Raw genomic sequence first — 20,563 nt, forward strand, 5'->3', positions numbered from 1 at the left:
CGCTTTACCTTCTTGCCTGTCTGATTTTCAATCAAAGCCTTCCACTATATAAAATTAGCAAATACATCACTCTTTTGTTTCAGAAAATAGACCCAAACATTTCTAGAGTAATCATCAACAAATGTAAGCAATTATTGAGCTCCACATTTCGATGGAACAAAAGATGGATCCCAAAAATTAGAATGAATAGAGTCCACAGTACTTTTAAGTTCTGTGAATCCTTGTAGTAAATTGAACCCTACACTGTTTTTCAAATACACAATATTCACAAAATTCAAATTTCTCTATCTTCTGATCAGACAACAAACCCTGCTTACTCAGAATAGACATCCCTTTTTTATATGACCCAAATGCATATGCCACAACTAGGTAATATCTGAGTCTGGATCATCTGAAATAGACACTACAATTGCACCTGTCATTGTACTGCCTTGAAGGGAGTACATATTATTTGTCTGATCTCCTCTCATTACAATCATAGAACCCTTACTGACTCTAATAGATCCACTTTTGCCAGTGTACCAAAAGCCCAAAGAATCATGAGTGCCCAAGAAAATAAGATTTTTCTTCAAATATGGGATGTGTCGGATGTTAGAAAATGTCCTGACAATCCGATCAAACATCTTAATCCTAACTGAACCAATCCCAGCAATTTTACAAGCCATATCATTCTCCATCAGAACGGAGCCGAACCACCTTTGACTGGCTCATAATTAGTAAACAAGTTCCTTTTGGGACACTCGTGAAAAGTATAAGCTGAGTCCATGATCCACTTGTCACCAAAGTGACTATTGGAGTCGCTAATTGTTAAGACTATATCTGAGTCGTTAGATTTTTCATCAACAACACTAACGACATTAAAGGAACTACTGCCTTCCTCTTTATTTTTCAATCTAGAACACTCATTTTTGTAATGACCAAATTTACGACAGTAATGACATTTAACATTTTTCTTGTTTAACTTCAACTATGAACTACCCTTGAATTTACACCTATTCTTCTCTAAACCCCTCTCACTAGATTTATCCCTGCTAGAGGAACCCTTAACAAACAAACCACTAGCTTGCTTATCCGTGCCCTTCACATTCAATTTATTTCTCAATTCTTTAGAATTTAAAGAAGATTTCACATCTGCCAAGGAAATAGTGTATCTACCATACAACATGAAATTCACAAAATTATCAAACGACATGGGCAACAAACACAAAACAATTAAGACTTGATCATCTTCTTCAACCATAATGTCAATATTCCTCATATCCAAAATAATTTTATTAAATTCATCTAATTGTTTAGAGATAGGTGTACCTTCCTTCATTTTGAGCGTGTATAATCATTGTTTCAGATACAAATGGTTGGTGAGAGATTTCTTCATATACAGACTCTCAAGTTTAGTCCAAAGACCAGCAAGGGTCTCCTCATCAATAACCTCTCTCAAAACTCCATCTAATAATAACAACAGAATAGCATTGTGTGCCTTCTCTTCTTCTTCTTCTTCTTCTCTTGACGGTGTAGGAGAATCATTAGTCATCTTCCCATCTAATACCTTGGACAACCCTTATTGTCATAGCAAAGTCTTCATTTTGATGCGCCACAAACTGAAGCTATTCTAACTTCAAATTTCTCCATTTTAAACTTTACCATAGTCATCTCTCAAAATCTCATATATAGCATAGCGCTTTGGTATCAGATTGTTGGGATTAACCAGTCATCAAAGGGTAATTTGAAGTATAACCATGGAAGAAAACAAAAGATATAACGACAAACAATCACACACAGAATCTAAGATTTAAGTGGTTCAGCTCAATATGACCCTACATCCATTGGCGGGGTCGGTCTCAATGAATTCACTATCAACAAAGGTGGAGTACAAGAGATCAATTACAAAACCCTCAATCTCAAAGCCCCAATACATCCAATAAACTTTTAGATTCTCACAAAAGGACCACACTCTCTCTACTGAATATATACGGCTGCCTCAAAATGCAAAAACTACAATGTCAATTAAAACAGTTTTTATTTATACTGAAACGGTGTGGAGCCCTCAAATGGAACATTCGCTTGAGCGATGTGTTGAGCGGTGGTCAAACGAACATTAGGGCTGGCATACCACTCAAGCTGACTATCAAGTGGGTCTTGAGCGAACTCACGTGTTTCCATCCCGCTCGATCTGAGTGTTGAGCGGAAGTCGAGTGAACTCATGAGTTATGTCCAGATCGAGCTAAGTGTCGAGCAACTGATGAGCAAATTCTCGGGTTGAATCTTAGCACGAGCGGCAGAGATTCCGCTCGAGCGAACAATCTGTAAAGGTACTTTATCAACAGGATTCAAATCACCTCTCAACAGTAAAGGTCTCTATTTGCAGCAATTTCAATTTGTTGCAAATTGAATATATCGCTCTCTGGAATCCCGTAGGTTAAACTTCTGACCATTTATATCCACTCCCCTAATTGCTGCTTTCCCAACAATTCATGATAGTTGCATGACTCTATTTGCAAAGCCTACCAATCGTTGGGAATGATTATAAATTGCAACCCAAGCTTCCAACAAATAAATGCTAATTGCAAGGAAATTGAAAATGTTGGGAATGTTCATTTAAATCGTCATGAAATTGTTGCAAAATATATATTCTTCAACCAAATTAAATCTAACCGCCAATAATCCTTCCAAACATTCCAACTACGGTAGCTTCCACTTGTTGGAATTTTTGAGATTTTCATTTGCCAGCAATTAATAAGTTGTTCAGTAATTCATATTTATTGCCACTCATATATAAGGCCAACATATATATATATATATATATATATTCATTGTACATTTGCACATAGCATTAAATTAGTTAAGGGTTTCATATCTCTGAATCTATTTTAGTCCTTTCCAATTTTAGATTTTATATTTTCATGGAAACAGAAATTATATAATGCTAGTTTGAAACAAACCAATTGGATTTATAGTTCTGTTATCATATATCCAATTTCCCATAGTCCAATTATACTCCAAAATGTAACTACAACTTTAAATGGAACAAATTAAATAGTTACACCAATTTGCATATGATAACATCACATGCGCATTACAAATTTACCTCCAAATCATGATACTATATATATATATATATATATATATATATATACACATACATACATACATACACACACACATATATATACAACTTACATTAACATGTCTTCCATTCATATTTATATAGTGTACATATATACCTTACATTTAATTTCCATTCATTGTACTAGAAAATATTAAACCAGCTTGTTCTATCATGGTACAAAATAACCTGCAATTCATGTTTTGTCATGCGCGGATGTGAATCACATGATTCACAAATAGCCAAACACCATCAAAGCGTTGCAATAGCTCTGATTAATGGACCTAGCATACGATTGGTTGTATTTGATTTTAAAACAACCAGCGATTTTTAAATTGCAGCTAAAGAATACCTTTCCCAGTGATTTTTTTTGCAACGACTAAAAATTTGCTTGGATAGACCAATTTTCTTGTAGTGCACACAAAAACATTATCCAGCAAATTCCTTGTACACTATACACTACATAATGGCAGTTGCTTGATAATATGCATGCCTTACACTCATATACTTATAAGGTGATACACTTCACAATATTATCTTCAGTCATTCTCTAGTACTGTCAGATTGGAACAACACCTTCCCCTAACAACAGTATGCAAAACATGCTTAAAAATCTCTCAAAAGGGTCTGAGCAACAACAAATGGTCATGTAACCAACCTGCATATATACACTTACATGCATGCCATACAAATACATGTACTGCTTCCCGATTCAAATATCAATAGTACAAAATTAATGTTAATAATAAAATTTTAGGAAAGAAGAAATTTACTACTGATCACAGAATATGTTTAGAAATTAAAGATCCAACTCGTTGAGGTTGAAAGGGTCTGAACTCCAGGAGACAAGAAGTTAATTCCAAAGGTCGTTCGCGCTAATCCATACTTTTCTTACCTACCAGCACTAAACCACAACTTCACGTAACCTTTTGCTAATTTCCTCCTCAATTTACTAATACCAAATGCCACCAAAATATAAATCAGTAAAACTAAATACAATCGTATTATAAGAAACAAAGGCAAATTAAAGAGAAGGAATGTGGCCATCTACCGGAGGCTTGATCATCGAGAATTAGCTACTCTCTCATAGTCAAAACCAAGACACCCAAAACTTCAAAGAACTGGGAAAAAAGAAAGAAAGAGAAAAACCCAGAAAAGAAAGAGAAAATCTCCAGACTCAGTGGACAATAAACATATATAACAAGATACATAAATCAGTCCCTCCAGCAAAAGATCAGCAGATATATATATATATATATATATATATATAGTGATCAGAGACCTAGTGGCCTATCAAGCTGCTTATTGATCTAATAACGATGAAGTTCTTCTTCTTCTGTAGCGCCTCTGAACTAACTAATCTTCGAAACCAATCTTCTTCCAGATTGCATTCCTCACCCTCCGCAAGTCCCTCCCTTTCAAGGTCCTCCCTATCCCTTCATGAACAGAGAAAGAAGCGCCTCGAGTCCTCGCTAAATATTCATGAGGAGGAATCATGTTAACAGCTTCATGATGTTCATCTTCAACATCAACATGATGATCTTCATCACTTTCTTTCTTTCGATGCTCTTTAAAGTCACCTTTAAGAATCTTCGACCAGTCTGGTATGTTCACCGGCAATGATGTCGATGCTGCAGGAGTGATCTTGTCTCCCATGTTGTCGTTGTTCCTGATCGTTTTGATCTTTGGCTGCCGAGAGATTGGCATTGCTCTTTTGGTCTCCATTAATGGTACTGTATTAACATGATTGGAATTCCAGATATCAGTTTCTTCAAACTCGACATCAGAAGCCAATAATGTTGTTGGGTTGTCACTGGTTATGATCTCCGAGGTTGGATAGATGTAATTGGGTTTTGCATGGAAGATTTTCCTTGATGCCATAGATCATGGAAACAACAATTTGAAACTGACTACTGTCAAAATGTTATGGCTTTTGGTGTATAAATGGATAAGCTCTCCTCACTCCCTCCCTCCCTCTCTCTCTCTCTCTCTCTCTCTCTCTCTCCTCTCAAAGTACAAAAGACTCACTAGAAACAGCACAAAGCGGATGTCCTCGATCGTGTTGATAGCATGAGACAAATATTTTGTTCCTCGCTTGGTCCGTGTTAGCTAGCAAACAAAGAAAAAATTATTAGACATGACCACTTGAGAGGTTAAAAAGTAAATAGATAAAGTTTTACTATTTTTTCAAAAAAAAAAATATTGACATTTTTGTTTATTTCTTTGTTTAAATTTCTTCCGTTAATAAAAAAAAAATTATTTAATAAATTTTCTTTTATTAGACTCGGGTCAAATCGACGTGATCAATTGCTTAGTTTTTCCAATTCCCAAGCAATTAATATTCGAGAAGAATTAATCTAGGAAGCAGCCACTGTTTGGGAGTAGTCATTTTGTACACCCTACGTGGTATCATCCAAACCACACATCCCCCACACATCATTCAAACCGGGCTGAGAGAAAGAGAGATGATAGATGAGAGGTGGAGAGCGAGAGAGAAGTGGAAGGCTTGGCTGGCTCGGAGGTGCTCGGAGAGGAGTCGCGGTGGTCAAAGGAGGTGCTCGGTGGGGCTAGAATCGATGCACGACGGCAATAGGGCTGTCGGTGGCCCCGAGCCCGAGCTCGTGTGAAACCCATTTTATGGATAGTTTGCATGTGTGCGATGGAGAGGGAGAGGGAGGTTCGTGGTGGCTAAGTCTGCGAGAGGTGGTCAACGGTGTAAGGTGGTGGAGGTGCAGTGGCCTGGGTGGCCGCTTACTGCAGCGCAAGTGGAGAGAAATGGGTGAAACCCATTTCGGTTGGGTTATCGCAGGGGAGAGAGAGGGTTGCGCGTGGGGGAGATCGATGGTGGCTGGCTTGGTCGCCGACGTGAGGGGAAGTCGCCGGTGGTGGTGGTGAGGCTAGGCGGCGTCAGGCTGGACTGAAGGGAGAATCGAGCGTGGGGGAGAATCGGGCTAGAGGAGAGAAAGAGAAAGTGAGGAACGAGAAAGAGACTGAAAAAACAATGTAAGGAGCAGAAGCAGCCACGTAGTGTGTGCATTATGTGCACAACTACAGTGATTGCTCTGTAGCACTTCTCATTAGAGAATATTACAAAGGTCGTGTGTGGAATTTCATGACAGAATTGGTTAGGAAAAATAAAAACCAATTCCACCTTTTTCATTTTAAGCAACATGAATTATTTATTGAGAATATTTCAAAATTTCTCATTATTATTTATTATTTATTATTTTATTATTATTTATTATTTTATTATTATTTTTTATTTTTTATTTTTTATTACTATTTACTAATATTTAATATTCTATAATCATTATTTTTTAATTACTTTTTTTCTTACTATTCACAAAATATCTAAAAATAGCTCACTATCCAAAGGCAACTAAGTCGTGAGAACTAGGAAACAACCCAAGAAATCATGGTAAACACGAAACCATGCTTTCCATCATGGTGGGCCTTTTATGAAAGTTAAAATCGCATGAAAATTACTAGAGAAAAATATTGACGCATTAATTATTCTATATTTTGTAAATTAAATTTTATTTAATACCATATATATTAAAATGATTATAAGTCTTTAATTATGAGAGTGGAAACAAGAACTAGAAAAATTATTAATAGAAGCAACAATTTGGCAAATGCTGCATATGGATCCAAATGCTCAAACTAGCTTCGTGGACGCGTGACATAATCAGATATGATCTCTAATTAGACCAGTGCTGTCTCGGGGTCAAGTTCTGGGGCCCAGGGGCCGTCACCCTCTGATTATACGTATGGCTAGTGCATTTTACTTATTCAATATAAAATTGAGTAATGTTATATAAAGTACGTAAAGATCGTGTAATCATTTTATAAAAAAAATAAAATTTATTATTAAAAAAATTAATTTTTTTATCTAGATCTTATATTTATAAATTTTTTTTAAAATGATTATACGACGCTTGTGCACTCACGACTATAAGTATAATTTCCTATAAGATAATGATAGATTTACACCTTTTTTATTATTATTTTTTTAATTTAATTATTTTTTCTTTTGTTTTTTGAATTTGTATTAAAAATCTCAAGACATAATCTTCTTGTATAATTTAAAGAAAATAAATTCAAGAAACTAACTTAATCATGTAATTTAATTAAAAATAAATTCAATTTTATAAAAATTGACATTCTTTTACTCTTTGAGTCAAATTTTTATAAAATTGAGTTTATTTTTAATTAAATTACATGATTACGGTGGTTAATTTAATTTATTTCTCTAGATTATGCAAGAAATTCTTGTTCATTTTGAGATTTATAATCCAAATTCAAATAACAAAAGGAAAAAAAAAAAACATAGCTAGTTAGTAAAATAATAATAAATGAGATGTAAGATATCATTCCCTACAGAAAAAACTACAAAAACATTGGTACTTTTACTAAGAGTATTCACATCCGAATGAAAAAACAAATTCCCATATTTTTGTTAAAAATCATCTTTCACTAAATCTTTTTCTAAATTTTACAATCTCCTACATCACACTCTATATTCTTTCTCTATTCTATTAAAGTAATATTTCTCTATTTTTTCTTTATTATATTTTCTACTCGTTTATTTGTACATCTTTAACTACTTATTTTTTTATCTTTCGGAAAAAAATCGAAAGAAAACATTTTAATTTTTTTCACATTTTTGTAATTATTTAAGTATATGTTGTACCCATATTTTCAATTTTCATTGTGAGGGAAGGCCCGCTCTCGAAGGGCCCATGCCTAAGAAAGCCAAGACCCATTTCCGAATGGCCCAAGCCTAAGAAGGCTGAACCACGAAGCCCAGGCCCGAGTAGGGAAGCTAAGAACTCGGGGCGAGAGGATCGGGAAGTCAGGTAAGCCCAGGACTGGTCTATCCGGGCCTGTCAATTCAAGATCCGAGAGGATCGGGGTCTGCAACTTAACAAATCAAGTTACCAGGTTGGGTGGGTACAACATCATCATGCACCTGACCCCAGAGTCCCGAATCCCAGGCACGAGCCAACCCAGATCGATGTTAGGAAATTTGGCACGCAGTGGAGCGTCCCATGAGCCAAGGACGGCTCGCCAACAATTTGACATCTCCTGACATGACAGAGAAATGGCGGACGCGCAGATGAAGGACAACAGATACAGCGCAATCCCTCATTAGGCCGCAAACTAGCCCCCACTAAGGTGACAGAGAATGGGTGGTGGCAGGCCTAGGATCTGACACGCCACGATCTCCCTCAACTGAAAGGCTCAACTCAAGTATAAATAGGGGATAACCTTCTTACAGGAGGAGCTCGATTCAACCTACGTAACTCTTTATTGTGCATTGTGTTTTCCTTATCCAAAGAGCAACCCACTGATTAGGCATCGGAGTGATCTCGGAGGCCACGAGAGCCTCACTTTCTTCTTAGTTGTAAGTACCTGGGAGCTTGGGCTTTGCAGAACTTTTCAGGCTGCGAAACACGACATCAACAGTGGCACCGTCTATGGGATAAGTTTTCCATACAAACATGTACTTCGCATGCCAATAGCGACGTGATCCCAGGCTACGAGAAACGAAGACCGCGAGGAAGAAACAATGGAAGCATGACTTACAAGCATGGAGGAGACCATCAGGAAACTGACGGAGGAGGCGGGATGCTTCACCAAGAAAACGCGACCCTCAAGTTTGCGAATGAGGAGTTGGTGGGAGGCGTAGAGCCAAGTGGCAACGAGCAAAAGGGTTCACACAGAATTCTGGCGGACACTGCGGCGAAAGAAAAAAGGAGCAAAATGCACCTCAAAATCCGAGAGTTGGGAGACAAATGTGCGGAAATGGAAAAGAAGATGGACACCCTTTCGACTGTAGACCACCTGCTGATTAGCTCTGACCTCCCTTACAATGAGGAAACATTGGCTATGCCCCTTCCTCCCAAATTCAAAATTCCACAGATGGAAGCCTACGACTAGTCCAAAGATCCGCTGGAGCACCTGGAAACTTTCAAGGCCCACATGACTTTACACGGCTTCCCAGGAGAGGTCCCCTGCCGGGCCTTCCCCCTAACATTGAAAGGAGCGGCCTAGAGCTGGTTTGGGGGGCTGTTGTCAAGAATAATAGGAAGCTTTGAGGAGCTTGCGTGCCTCTTCATGACATAGTTTTTGGCCAATCGTAAGAGGAGACGCCCCGCAGCTTACCTTCTGACGGTCAAGCAGCAGGATGGCCATATTATGAAGTCGTACCTCTCGCGGTTCAATCAACACATAACCACTGACGACCAAGACGAGAAGGTCATGTTAGCAGCACTCCTGGGGGGTATTTGGCCACTGAATCCGTTCATGACTGAAATAGCACAGAAGACCCCCACCACGCTGAGAGAATTTATGGACCAAGCATATGAGTTTATCAATGCAGAAGACACTCTGGAAGCACTAATAGCCCCTCGACAAGCTGAGATGGAACGGGCCAGCATAAAGGCAATAGCGCGACGTCCCAACCATGATAACGGAAAGAGAGAGGTGGGGAGCGTCAAATGTGAAGAGAAAGAAAGAAGCACCGACTCTGACTCAGGGAGCGAGCCGCGCCCACGCAAACTTGGCAGTAGAAGGAAACCTTCGGGTGGAACCCAAAAGAGAACGCCCTCGTGGGGTGGAGAGCCGCTCGTTTTGTGAGTATCACATGAACAACCGACACAGCACGCGCGACTGCTACACCCTAAAGAAGATTAAAGAATAAGAATAGAAGAACAGGGCGCGTTGGCCGGGGAATGAAACGGACTTATCCGAAGATAGGTGCCCAAACTTTCAACATGGAGAAGTCCCGAGAAGACAGGATGTCAGGGATGGCAAGCGAAGAAGTCCCACCATGGAGGATGGGCCATTTAGGGAGATCAACACTATTACAGGGGGGTATGCAGGAGGAGGATTCACCTTGTCAGCCTGAAGGGCGCACGCCCAGAAGGCACGTTACAAGGAAGTCTTCAGTGCGATAAAGAGAGTAAGCAGACCGCAACGACGTACAGGAAGTGTTGCGATAACCTTCGACGAAAGAGATGCATAAGGCATCCTCCACCCGCATGATGATGCATTAGTGGTGACGATGCAAATTCGGAACTTCTGGAATCGGAGAATCCTGATAGACAAAGGCAGTTCAGCCGACATCCTGTTTTGGGACACTTTCATCAAGATGGGCATCAATCCGAATTGTTACTCCCGGCCCCAATGCCCCTCAAGGGTTTCACATGAGATGTCGTTCATCCGGCAGGTGTCATTACTCTCTCAATCTTGGCGAGAACGGCGCCTAGGATCGCCACCACCATTATCGATTTCCTGGTTGTGAAGGCCCCGTCCTCATACAATGCCATACTGGGGCGTCTGACCCTGAACAGCTTGAAGGCGGTGACGTCTATCTTTCACCTAAAGGTGAAGTTTCCCATCTACTTCGAGGGTCAGCGAAATCCATGGCGAACAGGTGCTAGCCCGGGAATGCTATGACAGGGAGATAAGACATGAGGTGCGAGTTGTAGGGGCCATAGAAGCACCAAAAGAGACCCAGACGCCCGGATTACCCCCAGTCCTGACCGAATGGGATGGGGAAATCCATGACGAGTAGGCCCTCTGACAAGCCGCGTCCAATGAACCACTGGAACTCGTAATAGTAGACCAACAGGAGCCCAGACGGTGTCTGAATCGGCATTAGGATGGGCCCGGGTATGAGGACAGCGCTGATATCTCTCCTGGTTGAACATCGAGATGTGTTCACTTGGAGCCACGAGGGCCTGGAACTGACAACTCCATCATCGAGCACCGGCTCTGTGTTAACCCGACGGCCCGAAAAGTGAAACAGAAATGATGCAACTTCAGCACTGAGAAATACGGGGCGATAGCAGAAGAAGTGGACTGACTCCTCATTGTGGGGTTCATCCTGGAAGTCCAATACCTGGAATGGCTCTCGAATGTGGTTCTGGTGAAAAAGCCTAATGGCAAGTGGCGAATGTGTGTAGACTTCACCGACCTGAATAAGGCCTGCCCAAAAGATAGCTTCCCTCTACCGCGCATCGATCTGATAGTGGTTTCAACGGTGAGACATCCACTCCTCAATTTTATGGACACTTATTTTGGATACAATCAAATAAGGCTTAATCCAGACAACGAAGAGAAAACCAAATTCATCACCGACCGAGGGCTCTACTGCTACAAGGCAATGCCCTTTGGACTAAAATACGTGAGGGCCACCTACCAACGGCTGGTCAACCGAATGTTTAAGCAGCAAATTAGCTGCAACATGGAAGTATACATGGACGACCTATTGGTAAAGAGCAAAGAAACCCAGAAGCATTTGGCAGACCTGCGAGAAGCGTTCTCCATCCTCCGACAATACCGGATGAAGCTTAATCTGCTAAAATGTGCATTCAGGGTAGAGACAAGTAAATTTCTAGGATACATGGTCTCAAAAAGAGGAATCGAAGTGAATCCAGAAAAAATAGAAGCAGTGATGACAATGCCTTCCCCGCGTAGTGTCCATGAAGTCTAGAAGTTAGCCAGGAGGGTGGCGACCCCGAACTAGTTCATCCCCCGATCCACCGACCGATGCCTACCCTTTTTCAAGGTACTGAGGAATGCGCAAAAATGGGATGAGGCATGTGAGGAAGCCTTCACCGACCTGAAGTCATATCTCAGCCACCCCCCGCTGCTGAGCCAGATGAGACCAGGAGAGACCTTGATGGTGTACTTGGCAGTGTCGCCACATGCAGCATCAGCAGCATTGGTTTCTAGAAACAGGAGGGGGCAGCGTCCTGTATACTACATGAGCAGAGCCTTCCGAGGCGCAGAAGCAAGATACCCCCGAATGGAAATGCTAATATTCAGCCTCATTGTTGCAGCCCGAAGATTAAGGTCATATTTCAAAGCACATCTTATCAGAGTACTTACCGACCACCCCCTCAAACAGGTACTGCAAAAACCAGGCACCTCGGGGCTGCTAGCCAAGTGGGCAATCGAGCTCAGTAAGTTTGACATAGAGTACCAACCCAGAGTAGCAACCAAAGGACAGATATTGGCAAATTTTGTCACCAAGTTCACCAACTTCCCAGAAGAAGTATCGGCCGCACCTCGAGGAAAACCTTGGCAGGTCTACGTTGATGGCTCGTCCTGCTGGGCTGGTGGGGGAGCGGGAGTGCACATCGTCATCGAGCAGGAAAAGGAACATAGTTATGCGGTCAGGCTGGCCTTCAAGGTAACAAATATTGAAGCCGAATATGAGGCATTCCTAACCGGAGTTGAGGAGATAGAAGTGAGAGCTGATTCCCAAGTTGTGGTCAGCCAAGTCCAAGGGCAGTTCGCTACAAAGGGGGAAAGGTTGAAGAAATACCTCTAGTTGGTCTGTAACGAGTAGGATCATTTTCGCTACTTTAATCTCCAGCAGAATCCAAGAACGGATAATCACGAAGCAGACCGTCTGGCCAGGGCTGCATCTGGGCAGGAGGAACTCCAACTTCCAGAGCATACCGTGACCAGGAAGGTCAAAGCCCCATCCATTGGGAAAGAAGTATCTGTTACAGCCCCAGCCCCCCTGAATGGGCAACGAACATCCGAAGGTTCTTGCAAAAAGGACAACAGCCTAGCAACCCGGAGGAAGTGCAAAAGGTCAAGAACTGGGTAGCCTGATTCATGCTGCTAGAAGGGGTACTGTACAGAAGGGGTTTCTCTGAGCCACTCCTTAGGTGCATCTCACCAGACGAGCCCAATATGTATTGGCCGAAATCCACGAAGGCATTTGTGGTAGCCATTCGGGAGGGAGGGCGCTAGCTGCGAGAGTAACCTGAGCCAGATATTACTAGCCTCGTGCCCTCAGATATGCAGAGGAATTCTCCAAAAAAATGCAAAAAATGCCAAGTGCATGGACTGGTCCCCCACTGTCCAACAGAGGAATTGACCTCAATCACAGCCCCGTGGCCCTTCGCCCAATAGGGCCTAGACCTGATTGGCCCTTTCCCGGTGGCAAGAAGGGGGTAGGTTTGTTATGGTCGCGGTCGACTACTTCACCAAATGGGTTGAGGCGGAAGCACTCACAAGCATCACCTCTCATGCCATAACGAAGTTCTTGTGGAAGTCGGTAGTCTGCCGATTTGGCATACCACAGAGCTTTGTCTCGGACAAGGGAAGCATTTCGATTGCGCACACTACAGAGAATGGTGTGCGGAACTCGGGATTAAGGTAAAATACTCCTTCACGGGTCACCCCTAGGTCAACGGACAGGCCTAGGCAACCAACAAGACTCTTCTCTCCACCCTCAAGAAATGGATTAGGGCACACAAAGGAGCATGGGTTGAAGAGCTTCCAAGCGTGCTTTGGGCATATCGAACTACTGTCTAAACCCCCACCGGCGAAACACCCTTCGCTCTCACTTATGGGAGTGAAACTGTGATTCCTGTACAGGTCGGGATGCCCACCTTCCATTTCCAGCACTTTGACCCAGACACGAACAATGAGAGCATAGCAGAGAACCTGGATGCCCTGGAAGAAAGAAGGGAGGAAGCGGCTATCCGAACGGCAAATAACAAGCGAAAGGTAGAGCAATATTTCAACAAATGGGTCAGGCCACGGTCTTTTAAAGTGAGTGACATGGTGTTAAGAGAAGCGGGAGTAACCACCCCGGAAGAAGGGAAGTTGGAAGCGCGATGGGAGGGGCCTTACGTAGTCATGGCAAGCAACCGACCCGGTTCTTACCCCCTCAAAGACAGTGAAGGGCACGACCTGCCTCACCCCTGGAATGCTGAACACTTGAAAAAGTTCTATATATAGAGACTTTATCACACCTCATATATGGCAGCAGCATCTACGATCAATTGCTAATGTATGAGAATGATGAAACGTTCTTTTGCAAATCTCCTACTGTACAAACAAAACTAAGTCGAGTCCTTACACTCGCAAGAAGATGGGTCTCTTGACTCGATAAAGCTGCGAGGTACCTTCGGTGTCTCAGGACTTGGAACCGAACCCCGCCCCAACTAAGTCGAGTCCTTACACTCACAAAAAGACGAGTCTCATGACTCGATAAAAGGTCAAGTCCTTACACTTGAAAGAAGACGGGTCCCTTGACTCGATAAAAAGTCGAGTCCTTACACTCGCAAGAAGACGGCTCTCTTGACTCGACAAAGCTGCAGAGTATCTTCTGTGTCCCAGGACTCAGAACCGGACCTCGTCCCAACTATGTCGAGTCCTTATACTCGCAAAAAGACGAGTCCCTTGACTCGATAAAGCTGCGAAGTACCTTCCGTGTCCCAGGACTCAGAACAGAACCCCTTCCCCACTAAGTTGAGTCCATACAAAGAAAATGAAATAGGGAAAAAGTATAAGAGAAAGGAATCTAGAGCGCGAAGTCCTTTGCATTATCAAAATTTTGTTATCAAAATATACAGAGGACAAGGGGCTGTTCCCGTCAAACAAAAAAAATAATACATATGTAACTGTTACAAGAGGCGCACGGAAAGCCTATCGCTAAGTTGGAGGAGCTGAGGGACCGCCAGGGAGGAACGGGGGATAATTTCTAATGAAGGTCGGCTCCTCAGGACCAGGAGGCAGAGACGTTAAGGACAAGGCGCGTAGGTCCAGCTCGGGATGCTATAGTAGGTGTTGATGCATTCTCTTCAGGCCGTCGTTGTAGCCGTAGGACCAAGCTACATCACGGATGGCATTAGTATTCGCGATCCGGGACTGGATCTCTTTGGCAAACCGGTCGACATTGCCCAATTGAGACTTCAGGTTGGCAATCTCCCGATCGCGCGACAGAAGATCGAGATTCTTCTGGATCCCGGACTGCGGAAGCTCGCCGACCCGAGTTGTCGCCAGTCACAATTGATCCCTCAAGTGTCGGTCTTCGTGAGAATGCCAAAAGGTCTCAAACAACAACCTCGAACGTTGCCTAGCCGCAGAGGCCCGAGCCTGGCGAAACTCTTCAACCTCTTTCTAGAGGGATTCTGTCTCTCCTTGGGTCCTCAACAGTTCTTCCTGAACCGACTCCAACTGAGCCTGGGAAGCGTTCAGCTCAGCTTCCCGGGTGATCAAGGCTCGCTCGAAGGAAAGACAGGCCTTCTCAAGCCCCTTTTTCTCCGAGGTCAGGCGAGACAGTTCTAGCTCGATGTCGTGAAAGAGGCCTTTGAACCTTTTCTTTTTATCCTTTTGCCTTTCAACAGCAACTTTCAGGTCCTAGTTCTGGTCCTTAAGGAGCATTATCTCCTTCAACAAATTCCTCCGCTCAGTTTTTAGCTCCTTTACCCGTCGGGTCGCTCGCTTCAACTTAAAGTAACCGAAGCGACCTAAGGAATTGAGCCCCCTATTGGCCTCTTCCAGCTCCCCCAGCTCTTTCCCGATCGTGCCAGCAAGTTGGTCTGTGGCCTACGAAGACAGGAAGCAACAAAGAAAGAAAAAAAAATGCTCCGTCACAGACAACATAAATCGCAGCCAGGAATGAAGCAATTTTGGAAAGAGTAAGCATACCTGGGCAAACAAGGGCCTCAGCATGTGGCCGACCCGCTCGATAGCGTCGGCCCAGGCTTGATCCAGACTTGAGGGCGGAGGCAGTGAGCCCTTTGCTTCCGAAGAGGATGAGGGACCGGCAGTCACCAACTGCCAAGAAAAATTGGGAAGAGATCCCCAAGTCTCGTCCCACCACCCAGGAGCCCTTGGAGTCGAAACCAGGGATTCCTCGTCGTCGCTAAGATCGATGACTAGGGAGCAACATCCGCCATGATCCAAACTGAGGCGGGAGAAGCTTCAAAACCAAATCCTCGGCATTGTCACCCCCAACACTCCATCCCTCTTATTCTTGAAGGGGAGACCCGCCAGGCCCCTCCTTAGGGCTTCCAGTTTCGAAGGGACCGGGCTCTGTCTCCTGCAATCCCAGTTCATGCATGGAGTCACCGTAGTCGCCCGCCTCGCCCCGGGGAACGTTCGTCTAGATGTGGATTCGGGATGGGCCAACTCGCTACCCGCAGAACCTGAGGTGGGCGAAGAGCTCCTCACCCCCTCACGCGGCCTGGATCCCGGGAAGGTATCATCTCCCTCGTCTTCACTTACCCCGAGGGCCAGATTTTTGAAAGGAGGTAGCTCGGCTGTTCATAGCCCAATCAGAGAGTCGTCTCAAGTAGACGCAGCAGCAGTCTCCTCCTGGAGAGTGTCCTCGAAGGAGGAGAAGGTTGTAAACGAGCTGGGCTCGTGGGGAAAGGGGTGTACTAGGGAGGCAAAGAAGGCCGCCTGAAGGTCGCAAGCCTCCAAGCCTTCTTCAAAGTGAGGCAGCGGACTCTGAGAGGGCTCCACGACGTGGGAGCTGGTGGAGGCGGAAGGACCATCGGTAGGAACTGGGCCCCTCAGGAAGGAGGTGGTCTCCCATGACGAGGGGGTCGGAGCATCTGCACAGGCAGATGCCTGCCGCTGAGACGACTGGGCGCGCGCTCCAGACTCTCCAACCCCTGGCAATGCTGTTCGGTGGGGGAGAGTCGTGCCGCACCCTTGGCCGTTTGGCCTGACCACCAGAAGGGCTTGTGGCTCTCTTTCGGCCAGGGGCAGACTTCATGAGGGGGGACACTGCCCAGGAAATTCCTTCCCACGACGTACAAGCGATCAGGGGATGACAAGTAGCCATGGATGTTTTCGCCGGAGAGTATGATGTCAGTATTCAACTCTCTGGGATGAGCCCTCACCCAGGCCGTAACCAATTTGTATCGGGCCTCCTCCCTCTGGTTGAGAGTGAGCTCTAAGCTCTCAGCTAATAGAGGGTACCCCCAACTTGCCTAGACGGGGAACTCTTGGTGAGGGCCTCCCCATTAGGGTACTCCTAGGCCTGGCCGGACACGAAAAAGAACTTGCGCGACCACTCTTTGATACTCAAGTGACGCTGTACGAGCGAAGCTATCTTGCGAGCGAAAGATCGGGCTTGGAAGCTGATAATGTTGCCCGGGCGGTAGACGAGCCGATACGCATAGAAGAATTCCCTTGGCGTCAAGTTAGGATATTCTTTGGGGGTCTTGCTTAGCACCATCCTATAGATAATGCAACTGGAGATCAAGAGGCACCACGCATTGGGGTGTAGCTGTGCCGGGGCCAACCCGAGGAAGTTCAAGACTTCCCGCACAGGACTGCAGAACGAGAGGCGGAGGCCGTTGGTGAACATCAACTGAAACAAAGGTACCCTCGTCTCAATGCTGTCGGAACCCACTATGTGTTCACTCTGTGGCATCTCCAAAACCACGGAGGAGAGAATCTCGTACTTAGAGCGAAATGCTCTAAGGTCAGCACCAGTAACGGAGGATACCCAACGCCTCCCCCCATAGAGTGGAGTAGCGACGTCCATGAAAGTCATCGAGTGTGCGAAGAGAAGGTTGTCGAATGAAAGGAAGTGAAGAAGGAGAGAGTGGTAGGGAAACTGAGAGCGAATGAAGAAGACGAAGTAACAGGCGGGAAGGCAAAGGTAGAAGAAATAAAGACTTGGGGGGATGAATGGCTTAAATAGCGAAGAAAACAAGCGGGAGGAAGCTTGGGAAGTGAAACGACGCCACGCGGCACGAATGACAGTCGGAAGGGCGAAGGAGTGTAAGACACACACCAGAAAGGTGTCAAGGCAGTCAGAGGCGCATCCCGCACGTCTCATCAAGCCTCGAGAAATGGGACAATTGCAGGAGCGAAGAGACGCATTTACTAACCCTCAGGAACGAGGAGCCGCCCGCGCGTCTCATCAACCCTCGGGAAGCTGAATCGACAGACACCGAGTCATCTCCAAGAAGCAGCAGGAGGAAGGGCTTCAGAAGACCCGAAGCGACGGGGATCAAAGGAATCGACCAGGATGAGGAAGGATGGAATTCCCACCACGTGTCCGTGGTAGGAATTCGCCAGGTACTGTGAGGAAAGGCCCGCTCTCGAAGGACCCATGCCTAAGAAAGCCAAGGCCTATTTTTGAATGGCCCAAGCCTAGGAAAGCTGAACCACGAAGCCCAGGCCCGAGTAAGGAAGCCAAGGACTCAGGGCGAGAGGATCGGAAAGTCAAGTAAGCGCAAGCCCGGTCTATCTGGGCCTGCCAATTCAAGGTCCGGGAGGATCAGGGTCTGCAAATTAGCAAATCAAGTTACCAAATCGGGTGGGCACAACATCATCAGGCACCTGACCCCAGAGTCCCGAATCTCAGGCACGAGCCAACCCAGATCGATGTCAGGAAATCTGGCACGTAGTGGAGTGTCCCACGAGCCAAGGACGGCTCACCCGCAATCTGACATCTCCTAGCATAACAGAGGTGTGGCGGCCACACAGACGAAGGACAACAGACACGGCGCAATCCCTCATTAGGCCGCAGACTAACCCCCACTAAGGCGACAGAGAATGGGTGGTGGCAGGCCTAGCATCTGACACGCCACGATCTCCCTCGACTGAAAGGCCCGACTCAGGTATAAATAGGGGATAACCTTCTTATGGGAGGAGCTCAATTCAACCTACGTAACTCTTTATTTTGCATTGTGTTTTCCTTCTCCAAAGAGAAATCCACTGACTTAGGCATCAGAGTGATCTCGGAGGTCACAGGAGCCTCACTTTCTTCTTAGTTGCAGATACCTGGGAGCTTGGGCTTTGCGAAACCGTTCGGGCTGCGAAACACGACATCAACATTCATCTATAACGGTTTTTTTAAAACTATTTATCTCTCTAAGTGATAATATTTTTAAAATCAGTCCTTTCATAGCAATAATATTTTAAAAACAAATCATATTTTCAGAAATGGTCATTTAAAAAGAATTTGGATCAGCACAGTTTTTTTCAAATTTCAACTATAGCAAATATGAGCATGAGAGAAAGTACAGATAATTGAAAGAAAATTTTGTTTTATTTGTTAGAAAAAAATATTTATAAAAAATGATTTAGGGATGAACAGTGACTACCTAATGTGTGATTTGAATAGTGAGATGAGATGAAATAGTTTTAAATGAAAGTTAAAAATTGAATGAAATATTATTAGAATATTATTATTGTTTTGAGATTTAAAAAAGTTGAATTGTTTATTATATTTTGTGTGAAAATCTGAAAATATCATAATGATGAAATGAGATAGTTTCTTAATCCTAACGGCCCCTAAATATGAGGAGCTACTATACACATTCCAAAGCCTTTTCTAAAATAGGGCATAGATGGGGGACGAATTTTTGCCCAAAATTCAAATTTTTATCTAAAATTTAGAGAAATAGAAGTTTTTGGCATCCGAATGCGGATGCTATAAGGTTCTATAAGGTTGCCAGCTGGTGGTATTTTAGGGACTAGAGATATATGTCTTGTATTATTATTTTACAAGTAACGTTAAATCAGTTTTAAGTTGCATAAGTTTGGTATATAAATTGATGTAGTTTAATATAATATGTTAAATTGTAAAGTTATTTTTTATTATAAACTATATATAACGTATCATATAAAATCATATTAATTTATAAATTTATTTTTATAAAATCTGTTGTAATTAGAGTGCAGAACTTACACACTATGAGTTTGTACAAATCAATTTTCTTATTTTTTTTTTTCCCTACTTATGAATCTTACTGTGCGCATAGGAGGAAAATAAATAACGAGGAACAACAATTAATTATAATAAAAATTATAAAGTGTTGTGCACTTCTTTTGAAAAAAAGTGAGTAGAAATTTATATTAAAAAATTAATTTTTTAATAGTGAACTTCACTCATTTTCAAAAGGAGTGCATAACGCTTGTATAATCCATAATTGTATCTAACATTACTCCAATGATATCATTCACTACATGTAAACATTCACATGTTTCCATATTTTTTGGCCGCTTAGGGACATCGTTAATGGATTATAAATAATCTTCTAGGATGACCAATTATAATAAAATGAATAGTTTGCAACAATAATATATTAATAATCTCCGTTCTTGATCATAAAGAGATTTGGTCTTCACAGTTCGTACTTTTGGATTGTCCAAGAAAACTAATATATATATATATATATATATATATATGTATATGTATGTATGTATATATGTATACGTATAACAGGTCATCTTCATGCTGCATGAATATTATAATAAAAAAGTTGGCATATATATAACTAATGGTATATATTGATAATGAGATATATATTTATAAGCTAATCATACCGAAAGATCCTAAAAATATTTAAAACAAGATCATGGTTCATTAATATGCGAATCCTTTAAACAGCAATGTGTGTGTGTGTGTGAAGGTCCAATAATGATGTTCTTAATTGAGATATTTTAATCATCCTATGATTATTTTGTGGTTCGAAAACATCAAGCAAGCCATCTCCATCTTGTCGTTATAAACAAACATGCTAATTGTAAGGGCATTTTCCCCTCAAGGCCCAAGAGACCCAATTAAGCCCAGCTCAAAGTAGAAAGTCATTAACTCGGCCCATTAAGAGGCTCCTCTGTACATGATTTGTAGGAGGGATGGTACTACAAAGGATGAGACTCGTCGATCTG

General features: G+C 43.2%; 1 protein-coding gene across 1 annotated transcript; it reads right to left on the reverse strand.

The window, feature by feature from the left end:
* Positions 1-4,083: 4,083 nt before the first annotated feature.
* LOC121264826 lies at positions 4,084-5,078 on the reverse strand. Its single transcript, XM_041168131.1, has one exon. The coding sequence runs from the start codon at positions 4,982-4,984 to the stop codon at positions 4,460-4,462; it is 525 nt and encodes a 174-aa protein (XP_041024065.1). The 5' UTR covers positions 4,985-5,078; the 3' UTR covers positions 4,084-4,459.
* Between the last annotated feature and the right edge of the window lie 15,485 nt (positions 5,079-20,563).

This window comes from Juglans microcarpa x Juglans regia, chromosome 5D (assembly GCF_004785595.1).
Source record: "Juglans microcarpa x Juglans regia isolate MS1-56 chromosome 5D, Jm3101_v1.0, whole genome shotgun sequence".
NCBI lineage: Eukaryota > Viridiplantae > Streptophyta > Magnoliopsida > Fagales > Juglandaceae > Juglans > Juglans microcarpa x Juglans regia.

Excerpts from the sequence above, each read along its gene's own strand:
- LOC121264826 (XM_041168131.1), bottom strand. The coding sequence starts at position 4,984 with ATGGCATCAAGGAAAATCTTCCATGCAAAACCCAATTACATCTATCCA.